A 12500-nucleotide genomic window follows, 5' to 3' on the forward strand; every position below is an offset into this window, starting at 1 on the left:
GAACCAGGCTGACCATCAGAGGGCGGGGGCTGCTGACGGGCCAAACGGCTGACCTGAGCGCCTTCCTGGGCCCCCAGCCCTGCTACATGTGAGTACTACCAGTACTTCCAGTAATACTACCAGTACTAAAACTAGAAATACTACCACTACTACCAGTAATACTACCAGTACTAGAAATACTACCACTACTACCAGTAATACTACCAGTACTAGAAATACTACCACTACTACCAGTAATACTACCAGTACTAAAACTAGAAATACTACCACTACTACCAGTAATACTACCAGTACTAGAAATACTACCACTACTACCAGTAATACTACCAGTACTAGAAATACTACCAGTACTACCAGTACTACTGTTAAACTGAAATGTATAAACTCAGGATGAGTCTCTGCTGGAAACAAAAATGATCTGACCCCCCCCCCAGTGTGGAGGAGGCCACTGACGCCCAGCTCGTGTGTCGGACTGGTTCCAGTAATCGAACCGGCGATGTCACCGTTCGGGTTTTTTTTGGTAAGGCGGAGCGAAGCATTCCCGACATTTCCTTCCGTTATCTTGATGACCCCGTCATCACCAACGCCGTCCCAGCAGAGAGCTTCTACGCGTAAGAACCCAATCACTAATAATCCATAACAATCACTCGGTCAGACCGCCGTCCTAAGCAGGTGACTTCTGTCCTCAGAGGTGGGCGAGTTGTCATGGTGACGGGCAGGAACCTGGACGTTGTGCAGCAGCCAATCATAGCGGTGTGGGTGGAGCCTCTGGAGGTGCAGAGGGTGAAACGGAGAAAACGATTGGCTCTGCTCAGCGCCAAGCAGCAGCTGGTCTTCAACAGTACCATGATGACGGTGAGACCCACCGGCCAATCAGAGACCAGTCAGAGTGAGACAGGTCACATGGGGTCAAAGCTCGTCCTCACTGCATATGTCACTGCCTGTCTCACTGCCCATGTCACTGCCTGTCTCACTACCTGTCTGTCTGTCTCTTCACTTATCTCTCACTCTTCTCTCTCTCTCTACCTGTCTCTCCTCCTGTCTCTTTCCCCTCATATCCCTCTCTGTCCACCTGTCTCAGGTGTCAGAGCGCTGCTCTGTCCTGTCGTCCTCTCAGATGAGCTGTCTGACCCCCGCAGTGACTCCAGAGGTCAAAGTGAAAGGTGTCTGGTTTCAGCTGGACAATGTCAGAGTCCACTTCGAGAGCATCAAGGTACCTGTCTGTCTCTCTGAATGTCTGTCTCTCTACCTGTTTGTCTTAAACCTCTTTCAGACAGGATGAAGATCAGAGGAGGAGCTGAAAGCATCACTGAGACCCTCCTCCTCCTCTTCGCCATCATCTGTGACGTCCCTCCAGAATAAAGCTCCAGAAAACAGAGGCTGCAGAACCTCATAGAGAACCTGTCTGCTTTTAAGGTTCCTTCAGTCTCTCAGTGATCCACTGATAGTCTGAACATCCAGGGGTTCGTCTTCTGCAGACAGGAGCTGCTGTCTGCTGGTTCATCCTGCTGGAGAGCGTCTCTCCTGATGTTAGCATGTGGGTCTGATGAGGGAACCTGTCTGTCTCTCCATCTGTCTGTCTCTCAGGGAAAGAGCTTCACTTATTATCCGAACCCGGAGTTCTTCCCTCTGAACCGAGAGGCTCCCGGCGCTCCGTACCGCTTCAAACCCGGAGGAGTGATTGCTGTGGAGGTAAACGTCCTCACGGAGCCCTCCGTACGCCGACCCCCCCCCCCCCCCCCCCCCCCCCCAATCCTCCCCCGACAGTCTAACCGGTCTCATGTGCCCCCCCCCAGGGACAGCACCTGACCAGAGCCATGTCCAGACAGGAAGTGACGGCTCGGCTCGGCGACCAGGAGTGTGAGATGAAAACTCTGGACAACACACACCTGTACTGTGAACCTCCAGAGACCCAACCAATGAGAGAGGACGAGGGGAGGGAGCTGCCCAGCCTCAGGGTACACACACACACACACACACACAGTAACACACACACACACAGTAACACACACACACACACACACAGTAACACACACACACACAGTAACACACACACACACACACACAGTAACACACACACACACAGTAACACACACACACACACACACACAGTAACACACACACACACACAGTAACACACACACACAGTAACACACAGTAACACACACACACACACAGTAACACACACACACACACACACACACACACAGTAACACACACACACACACACACACACAGTAACACACACACACACACAGTAACACACACACACACACAGTAACACACAGTAACACACACACACAGTAACACACACACACAGTAACACACACACACACAGTAACACACAGTAACACACACACACAGTAACACACACACACACACAGTAACACACACACACACACACACAGTAACACACACACACACAGTAACACACACACACACACACACACACACAGTAACACACACACACACACACACACACACACACAGTAACACACACACACACACACAGTAACACACACACACAGTAACACACAGTAACACACACACACACAGTAACACACACACACACACAGTAACACACACACACACACACACACACACACACACACAGTAACACACACACACAGTAACACACACACACACACACACACACAGTAACACACAGTAACACACACACACAGTAACACACACACACACACACAGTAACACACACACACACACACACAGTAACACACAGTAACACACACAGTAACACACACACACACACACACACACTGTCTCTCACACACACACACACTGTCTCTCCCCCCCCCCCCCCCCCCCAGGTGTTCATGGGTAACCTGCAGGTGGACCTGGGCCTGGTGCAGTACGACAGTGACTCTCTGCTGTCTCCCGTCCCATTGGCCGCTCAGGTGGGTCTGGGGGCGGGAGCAGCCGCCATCATCCTATCAGTGCTGGTCGTCATCCTCATGTACAGGTGGGCGCCTGTCTGTCTGACTCAGCCTGTCTGTCTGACTCAGCCTGTGTGTCTGTTTATTCTGATCCTCATCATTTTGCCTAATCCTTTTACTGTGTGTGTTACTGTGTGTGTGTGTGTTACTGTGTGTGTTACTGTGTGTGTTACTGTGTGTGTGTTTGTTACTGTGTGTGTGTGTGTGTGTGTGTTACTGTGTGTGTTACTGTGTGTGTGTGTTACTGTGTGTGTTACTGTGTGTGTTACTGTGTGTGTGTGTTACTGTGTGTGTGTGTTACTGTGTGTGTGTGTGTGTGTTACTGTGTGTGTGTGTGTGTGTGTTACTGTGTGTGTGTGTTACTGTGTGTGTGTGTGTGTGTGTTACTGTGTGTGTGTGTTACTGTGTGTGTGTGTGTGTGTGTGTGTGTGTGTGTAGGAGGAAGAGTAAACAGGCTCTCAGAGACTACAAGAAGGTTTTGCTTCAGTTGGAGACTCTGGAGATCAACGTTGGAGATCAGTGTCGCAAAGAGTTCACCGGTACACACACACACACACACACACACACACACACACATACGCACACATGGGGGGGGTCAGACCTGCAGAACCCAGGCGGGTGTAGGATCCTGGACCCAAAGATACTGAACCCCAACGAGTATCCTGTGTGTGCGTGTGTGACTGTGTGTGTAGATCTCATGACGGAGATGATGGACCTGAGCAGCGACGTGGGGGGGCCGGGACTCCCCCTGCTGGACTACAGGACGTACGCCGAGCGCGTGTTCTTCCCCGGGCAGCAGGTGGCGCCGCTGAGTCGCCAGCTGGACCTGCCGGAGTCTCGGAGGCAGACGGTGGAGCAGGGCCTGCAGCAGCTCAACAACCTGCTCAACAACCGCCTCTTCCTCACCAGGGTGGGTGGGCGGGCGGAGCGGGGGGGGGTCACGTGAACCGCGGCGCCTAGACCCCCGGGGTGACGCGTGTCGTGTCTCTGTCCTCAGTTCATCCACACGCTGGAGGCCCAGCAGGGCTTCTCCCAGCGGGACCGCGGCTACGTGGCCAGCCTGCTCACCATGGCGCTGCACGACAAGCTGGAGTACTTCACCGAGGTGATGAAGGCGCTGCTGCAGGACCTGGTCCAGCAGTACGTCGCCAAGAACCCCAAACTCATGCTGCGCCGGTGAGTAAAACAAGCACACCTCTGAGCCCCCGGGGGCCCCCCCGCATTCGCCCGTGGACCAAATGAAACGCTCTGCGCCGCTCCGACGGTCGGTCGAGACCCCCCAAACCGCACCCCCCCGACCGTGCCAGAGGGAACCAGGTCTAGTCTGTGGGGGGGCGTCTTAGACAAATGGGGACTGTTTTTAGTCGAATGTGAACAAAACATGTTCTCAATTCATCCAAATGACCCGTCTGTCTGTCTGTCGACCTGTCTGTGTTTCAGGACAGAAACAGTTGTAGAGAAGATGTTGACCAACTGGATGTCGATCTGCCTCTACTCCTTCCTTAAGGTACCCTCACCTGTCTGTCTGTAGAAACACTGACCTGCCTCACCCTCACCTGTCTGTCTGTAGAAACACTGACCTGTCTCACCCTCACCTGTCTGTCAGTAGAAACACTGACCTGTCTCACCCTCACCTGTCTGTCTGTCAGTAGAAACACTGACCTGTCTCACCCTCACCTGTCTGTGTGATTCAAAGCACTGACCTGCCTCACCCTCACCTGTCTGTCTGTCTGTAGAAACACTGACCTGTCTCACCCTCCCCTGTCTGTCTGTCTGTAGAAACACTGACCTGCCTCACCTTCACCTGTCTGTCTGTGATTCGAGGCGCTGACCTGTCTTACCCTCCCATCTGTCTGTCTGTAGAAACACTGACCTGCCTCACCCTCACCTGTCTGTCTGTAGAAACACTGACCTGCCTCACCTTCACCTGTCTGTCTGTCTGTAGAAACACTGACCTGTCTCACCCACCCCTGTCTGTCTGTCAGGAGGTGGCGGGGGAGCCTCTCTACATGCTCTACAGAGCCATAAAGTACCAGGTGGATAAGGGGCCGGTCGACGTGGTTACGGGAAAAGCCAAACGAACGCTGAACGACAGCCACCTGCTGCGAGAGGATATCGACTACAGCGCCATGGTAACCATGGCAACACACACACCTGATCTCCTGTCCTGACCTTCCTTCACAAAGATGACCCTTACGTACCTGTCTCTCTCTCTCTCTCTGTACCTGTCTGTGTGACTGCACCTGTCTCTCTCTCAGACTCTGACAGTGTTGGTGAAGAATGGAGTCGAGGTTCAACCTTGTCCAGTTAAAGTGCTCGACACCGACACCATCACACAGGTAGGTTTCTGTCTGTCTGTCTGTCTGTCTGTCTGCCTGCCTGCCTGACTCTCACCTGTCTCTCACCTGTCTCCCTCTGTACCTGTCTGTCTGTGTGCAGGTGAAGGATAAGATCCTGGATCAGGTCTACAGAGGAGCTCCGTTCTCTCAGAGACCAGCAGCAGACAGTCTGGACCTGGGTACAGTTTCACCTGTCTGACCTGTCTCACCTTTCCATGTGACTGACAGCTCATCCTGACGTGTGTCTCTGCGTTTGATTGACAGAGTGGCGTTCAGGTCAGGCGGGTCACCTGACCCTCTCAGATGATGATGTCACAGCGGTGGTTCAAGGTCGCTGGAAACGTCTCAACACTCTGCAGCACTACAAGGTACTGCGAGAACCAACCAATCACAGCGCAGCTCCTCCTCTGTGCCGTCTGGTCTTCATGTTCTCATCATGCAATCATCACTTTCTCCACACGTTCTCCTCAATGCTCTTCATGTTCTCATCACAATGTTCCCACGGTCTCTTAACTTTTCCTCATCACATTCTCATCACCAGTCATCACGTTCTGTTCATGTTCTCTTCTTGATATTCTGATCACATTCTCTTCTGTTCTTCCCTTCACGTTTTCTCGCATTCTCCTTGTGTTCTCCTCATGTTCTCTTTGTGTTCTCATCCTGTTATCCTCTTCATGCTCTCTTCACATTCTCTTTTTGTTCTCCTGGTTTATTCCTACCTGTGAAATGTTAAACTCTCTTCTCATGTTCTTCAGGTTCCAGATGGGGCAACCGTTGCTCTGATTCCTCGTTCTCAGAGTTCTGGTGGAGGAGGAGTCAACCAGGTCTACCAGACTGGAGAGAGTAAGAACACAACACATCCAAACAATGGGAGCACTTAGAACATGTGGAACAGCACAACCAAGCAAAACTCAAGCAGAACCGTATAAAACATTTTCAACTCAAAGTCAACACAGAGAGAACACTGTGGAACAAATAGAACACCTAAAACCTTGAATTACCACAAGGAAACATCAGAAGCTGAGAACAAACACATACAGAGAACCATTTAGAACAACTTCAGTAAAATCCAGAGAATCTGTAGAACTGATCATCAAAACAAAGAGAACTATGCAAAACAAAAATAACAATATTGAGCATCTAGAACAACACAGACCCAAAAGTAACAGACAGAGAACATGTGGAGTCCAGAATGAATACATAAGGAGCCATATCAAACATCCAGGAAAGGTAGAAAATCGAGAACCCAGAACCAAAGCAAAAACACACAACACAAAGACAACAATATATAACAACAATCCAGAGCATCTTAAACAGAACATACAGAGAACCATCTAGAATATCTAGAACACAGAATACCATATCAAATCTGTAATCAACACACACAGAACAATTTAGAACATAAAACTCAGAGAAAATACAAAGGAACCATTTAGCATATGTAGAACCCAGAACCAAGACAAAAAGGATCACCTAGAACATTTAAGATTGAGAGCCAACACATAGAACATCTAGAGCCCAGTACTACCACAAATAGAACCATCTGGTCCAGAACTAGTACCACAAAGACTGCACAACCCAAAAAAACACACAAAGAACCAAGTAAAGCACATTGAATCCAGAAGAAGCACAAAGTCAAAAACCATCTGTAGCATGTTTGATATTCAGAATCTATGTAGAACCCAGACCCATTGTCAGGAGAACCATCTAGCACACCTAGACCTCAAAAGAACAGAATCTTATAGAACATCAACAACACAGAGACCAAGAACTACTGTAAAGTAATGAGAACCATCCAGAACCACCCAGAGCCCGACGGAACCACCCACAACCTTCCAGTGTGCAATAGAACCACCCAGTACCCATCCAGAACCCTACAGAACCGGCCCCTCAGTGGATGTCTCGGGGTTCTCCTGCGAACCGCCCCACTGTTTTCTGATCGGTCGTCATGGTCCATGTATGTGGTTGCCGTAGAAACGCCGATGCTGGAGGGCGAGGAGGAGGAGGGTCTGCGTCTGTGGCACCTGGTGAAGAGCAGCGAAGATCCTGAAATCCCCAAACACAGAAAGAGCAGCATGAGGGAGAGAGAGAGAGCCAAGGCCATACCTGAGATTTACCTGACCAGGCTGCTGTCCATGAAGGTAACACACACACACACCTGTGTCTGTCTGTCCGTCTCTCTGCCTGTCTGTCTCTCTGCCTGTTTGTATCTGTCTGTTTCTCTGCCTGTCTGTCTTTCTCTCTGACATGTCCGTCTCTCTGCCTGTCTGTCTCTCTCTCTGTCTGTCTCTCTGCCTGTCTGTCTCTGTCTGTTTCTCTGCCTGTCTGTCTTTCTCTCTCTCTGTCTGTCTGTCTCTCTTTGTCTGTCTCTCTATCTCTGTCTGTCTCTTTACCTGTCTGACTCTCTGCCTGTCTGTCTGTCTTTGTCTGTCTCTCTACCTGTGTGTCTCTCTCTCTCTCTGACCGGTCTGTCTGTCTGCCTGTGTGTCTCTCTCTCTCTGTCTCTTTACCTGTCTCTCTCTCTGACCTGTCTGTCTCTCTGCTTGTGTGTCTCTCTCTGACCGGTCTGTCTCTCTGCCTGTGTCTCTCTCTCTGACCGGTCTGTCTCTCTGCCTGTGTCTCTCTCTCTGTCTGTCTCTTTACCTGTCTCTCTCTCTGCCTGTGTCTCTCTCTCTCTGTCTGTCTCTTTACCTGTCTCTCTCTCTGACTGGTCTGTCTCTCTGCCTGTGTGTCTCTCTCTCTGACGGTCTGTCTCTTTACCTGTCTCTCTCTCTGACCTGTCTGTCTCTGCCTGTGTGTGTCTCCCTCTCTGACCGGTCTGTCTCTCTGCCTGTGTCTCTCTCTCTGTCTGTCTCTTTACCTGTCTGTCTCTCTGCCTGTGTGTCTCTCTCTCTCTCTCTCTGACCGGTCTGTCTCTCTGCCTGTATGTCTCTCTCTCTCTGACCGGTTTGTCTCTTAACCTGTCTCTCTCTCTGACCTGTCTGTCTCTCTGCCTGTCTCTCTCTCTGACCGGTCTGTCTGTCTCCCTGTGTGTGTCTCTCTCTCTCTCTGTCTCTTTACCTGTCTCTCTCTCTGACCGGTCTGTCTCTCTGCCTGTGTGTGTCTCTCTCTCTGACCGGTCTGTCTCTCTGCCTGTGTCTCTCTCTCTGTCTGTCTCTTTACCTGTCTGTCTCTCTGCCTGTGTGTCTCTCTCTCTCTCTCTGACCGGTCTGTCTCTCTGCCTGTATGTCTCTCTCTCTCTGACCGGTTTGTCTCTTAACCTGTCTCTCTCTCTGACCTGTCTGTCTCTCTGCCTGTCTCTCTCTCTGACCGGTCTGTCTGTCTCCCTGTGTGTGTCGCTCTCTCTCTCTGTCTCTTTACCTGTCTCTCTCTCTGCCTGTGTGTGTCTCTCTCTCTCTGACCGGTCTGTCTCTTTACCTGTCTCTCTCTCTGACCTGTCTGTCTCTCTGTAGGGGACCTTACAGAAGTTTGTGGACGACGTCTTCGTGGCGATCCTCAGTACGAAGCGTCCTCCTCCGATCGCAGTCAGATTCTTCTTCGACTTCCTGGACGACATGGCAGAGAAGCACGGCATCGACGACCCCGAGACCGTCCACATCTGGAAGACCAACAGGTGAGAGACACACCTGGACACCTGTCTGTCTGTCTGTCTCTCTGATCTGTCTGTCTGACCTGTCTGCGTGTCTCCAGTCTCCCTCTCAGGTTCTGGGTGAACATCCTGAAGAACCCTCAGTTTGTTTTGGACGTTCAGGTGACCGACAGCATCGACGCCGTCCTGTCTGTCATCGCTCAGACATTCATCGACTCCTGCACCACCTCCGAGCACAAAGTGGGACGGGTACGACCTGTCTGCCTGTCTGTTTGCCTGTCTATCTGTCTATCTGTCCCCCTGTCATGTGACCTTATGGTAACTTTCTGTCCAATCAGGACTCTCCTGTGAACAAGTTGCTGTATGCCAGAGAGATCCCCCGATACAAACAGCTGGTGGAGAGGTGAGACAGCTTCGTGTCAACGTTCACCATCACACTGTTACCACGGAAACACACATGGACTGCTGCACAGTTACCGTAGAAACAATGACTCAGTGTTACTGTTTAAATGTGCTCACTAACTACCACTGTGTGTGTGTGTGTGACTGTGTGTGTTACTGTGTGTGTGTGTGTGTGTGTGACTGTGTGTGTGTGTGTGTGTGTGTGTGTGACTGTGTGTGTGTGTGTGTGTGTGTGACTGTGTGTGTGTGTGTGTGACTGTGTGTGTGTGTGTGTGTGTGTGTGTGACTGTGTGTGTTACTGTGTGTGTGTGTGTGTGTGTGACTGTGTGTGTGTGTGTGTGTGTGACTGTGTGTGTGTGTGTGTGTGTGTGTGTGTGTGTGTGTGTGTGTATTACTATGTGTGTGTATGTGACTGTGTGTGTGTGTGTGTGTGTGTTACTGTGTGTGCGTGTATTACTGTGTGTGTATTACTGTGTGTGTGTGTGACTGTGTGTGTTACTGTGTGTGTGTGTGTGTGTGTTACTGTGTGTGTGTGTGTGTGTGTGACTGTGTGTGTGTGTGTGTGTGTGTGTGTGTGTGTGTATTACTATGTGTGTGTATGTGACTGTGTGTGTGTGTGTGTGTGTGTTACTGTGTGTGCGTGTATTACTGTGTGTGTATTACTGTGTGTGTGTGTGACTGTGTGTGTTACTGACTGTGTGTGTGTGTGTGTGAGACTGTGTGTGTGTGTGTGACTGTGTGTGTTACTGTGACTGTGTGTGTGTGTGTGTGTGACTATGTGTGTGTGACTGTGTGTGTGTGTGACTGTGTGTGTTACTGTGACTGTGTGTGTGTGTGTGACTGTGTGTGTGTGTATGTGACTGTGTGTGTGTGTGTGTGTATTACTGTGTGTGTGTGTGTGTGTGTATGTGACTGTGTGTGTGTGTTTTACTGTGTGTGTGTGTGTGTGTGACTGTGTGTGTGTGTGTGTGTGTATTACTGTGTGTGTGTGTGTGTGTGTGTATGTGACTGTGTGTGTGTGTTTTACTGTGTGTGTGTGTGTGTGTGTGTGTGTGTGTGTATTACTGTGTGTGTATTACTGTGTGTGTGTATTACTGTGTGTGTGTTACTGTGTGTGTGTGTGTGTGTGTGTGTGTTTCTGTATTACTGTGTGTGTGTGTTACTGTGTGTTATTGTGTGTGTGTGTGTGTGTATTACTGTGTGTGTGTGTTACTGTGTGTTACTGTGTGTGTGTGTGTGTGTGTGTGTTACTGTGTGTGTGCGTGTGTTACTGTGTGTGTGTGTGTGTGTTACTGTGTGTTACTGTGTGTGTGTGTTACTATGTGTGTGTGTGTGTTACTGTATGTGTGTAGGTATTACAGTGACATCCACAGCTCTGCCTCCGGCTGTTATCAGGAGATGAACTCCACTCTGACCGAACTGTCCGGGGTCGGTAACACACACAAACAATGAAAGACACGATACACTCACACAAGACGACCTACTGACACTAACTCTGTCTGTCTCTCTACCTGTCTGTCTATCTGCCTGTCTATCTGTCTGTCTCTCTACCTACCTGTCTGTCCCTCTGCAGAGTTTTGCCTCAGAGATGAACAGTCTTGTTGCTCTTCATGAACTCTACAAGTACATCAACAAGTATTATGACCAGGTAACACACACACACACACACACACACACACACACACAGTAACACACACACACACACACACACAGACACAATAACACACAGTAACACACACACACACACACACACACACACACACAGTAACACACACACACACACACACACACACACACACACACACACACACACACACAATAACACACAGTAACACACACACAGTAACACACACACACACACACACACACACACACACAGTAACACACACACAGTAACACACACACACACAATAACACACAGTAACACACACACACACACACACACACACACACACACACACACACTCTCTGTGACCTGTCTCCCTCCCTGTAACTTTTGGCCCTCTCTGTCTGTCTCCCCCTACCTGTCTGTCTGTCAGATCATCATGTCTCTGGAGGAGGACCCGTCAGGTCAGAAGATGCAGTTGGCCTATCGGCTGCAGCAGGTCGCCGCCCTGGTGGAGAACAAGGTCACTGACCTCTGACGACCTCTGACGACCTCTGATGACCTCTGACGACACTCGGAGCCCCGCTGAGGAAGTGGAGGGTGAAGAAGCTTCCTGCTAACACTGTGTCTTCCTGCTGTGTGTGCGTGTGTGAAGTTTTTACAGTCAAACTCAGGAGATCCCAGTTCAGGAAGGTCCTACTCCACCGCAGCAGCAGCCAGACCACAACCAGACCACAGCCAGACCACAACCAGACCACAGCCAGACCACAGCCAGACCACAACCAGACCACAGCCAGACCACAACCAGACCACAGCCAGACCACAGCCAGACCACAACCAGACCACAGCCAGACCACAGCCAGACCACAACCAGACCACAGCCAGACCACAACCAGACCACAGCCAGACCACAGCCAGACCACAACCAGACCACAGCCAGACCACAGCCAGACCACAACCAGACCACAGCCAGACCACAGCCAGACCACAGCCAGACCACAACCAGACCACAGCCAGACCACAGCCAGACCACAACCAGACCACAGCCAGACCACGACCAGATCACAACCAGACCACGACCAGACCACAGCCAGACCACAACCAGACCACAACCAGATCAGAACCAGACCACAGCCAGACCACAACCAGACCACAGCCAGACCACAGCCAGACCACAACCAGACCACAACCAGACCACAGCCAGACCACAACCAGATCAGAACCAGACCACGACCAGACCACAGCCAGACCACAACCAGATCAGAACCAGACCACAGCCAGACCACAACCAGACCACAACCAGACCACAGCCAGACCACAGCCAGACCACAGTCAGACCACAGCCAGACCAGAACCAGACCACAGCCAGACCAGAACCAGATCAGAACCAGACCACAGCCAGACCAGAACCAGACCAGGACCAGACCAGGACCAGACCAGATTAGAACCAGACAAGAACCAGACCAGGGCTAGACCTGACCTGGTGTCGGATAAATCTGACACCAGAAAATGACAATCTAACTAATCAGATCAGGGAGCATCATCTTCACCTGCTGCCTTGCACTACATCTCCCAGAGTCCTCTGCTGCTCTGCTGTCTGTGTGGAGTCA

The 12500-nt window shown here is 50.7% G+C and overlaps 1 protein-coding gene across 1 annotated transcript in view; it reads left to right on the forward strand.

Moving 5' to 3' along the window:
* plxnb3 (plexin B3) overlaps nt 1-12500 on the forward strand; it is a 38855-nt gene that overhangs the window by 24248 nt on the left and 2107 nt on the right. The window contains exons 17-39 of the mRNA XM_070839459.1: nt 1-88; nt 435-611; nt 690-855; nt 1082-1213; nt 1588-1692; nt 1797-1958; nt 2829-2980; nt 3393-3493; nt 3647-3864; nt 3952-4130; nt 4395-4461; nt 4940-5086; nt 5213-5293; nt 5394-5472; nt 5558-5661; nt 6049-6136; nt 7268-7434; nt 8746-8906; nt 8984-9131; nt 9221-9285; nt 10637-10712; nt 10858-10932; nt 11324-12500. The exon at nt 1-88 is cut by the window's left edge and continues 49 nt beyond it; the exon at nt 11324-12500 is cut by the window's right edge and continues 2107 nt beyond it. Of these exons, the coding sequence (XP_070695560.1) occupies nt 1-88; nt 435-611; nt 690-855; nt 1082-1213; nt 1588-1692; nt 1797-1958; nt 2829-2980; nt 3393-3493; nt 3647-3864; nt 3952-4130; nt 4395-4461; nt 4940-5086; nt 5213-5293; nt 5394-5472; nt 5558-5661; nt 6049-6136; nt 7268-7434; nt 8746-8906; nt 8984-9131; nt 9221-9285; nt 10637-10712; nt 10858-10932; nt 11324-11428 (2843 nt within the window). The 3' untranslated portion in view covers nt 11429-12500. The remainder of the gene's footprint in view (nt 89-434; nt 612-689; nt 856-1081; nt 1214-1587; nt 1693-1796; nt 1959-2828; nt 2981-3392; nt 3494-3646; nt 3865-3951; nt 4131-4394; nt 4462-4939; nt 5087-5212; nt 5294-5393; nt 5473-5557; nt 5662-6048; nt 6137-7267; nt 7435-8745; nt 8907-8983; nt 9132-9220; nt 9286-10636; nt 10713-10857; nt 10933-11323) is intronic.

This window comes from Pempheris klunzingeri, chromosome 11, assembly GCF_042242105.1.
Source record: "Pempheris klunzingeri isolate RE-2024b chromosome 11, fPemKlu1.hap1, whole genome shotgun sequence".
NCBI lineage: Eukaryota > Metazoa > Chordata > Actinopteri > Acropomatiformes > Pempheridae > Pempheris > Pempheris klunzingeri.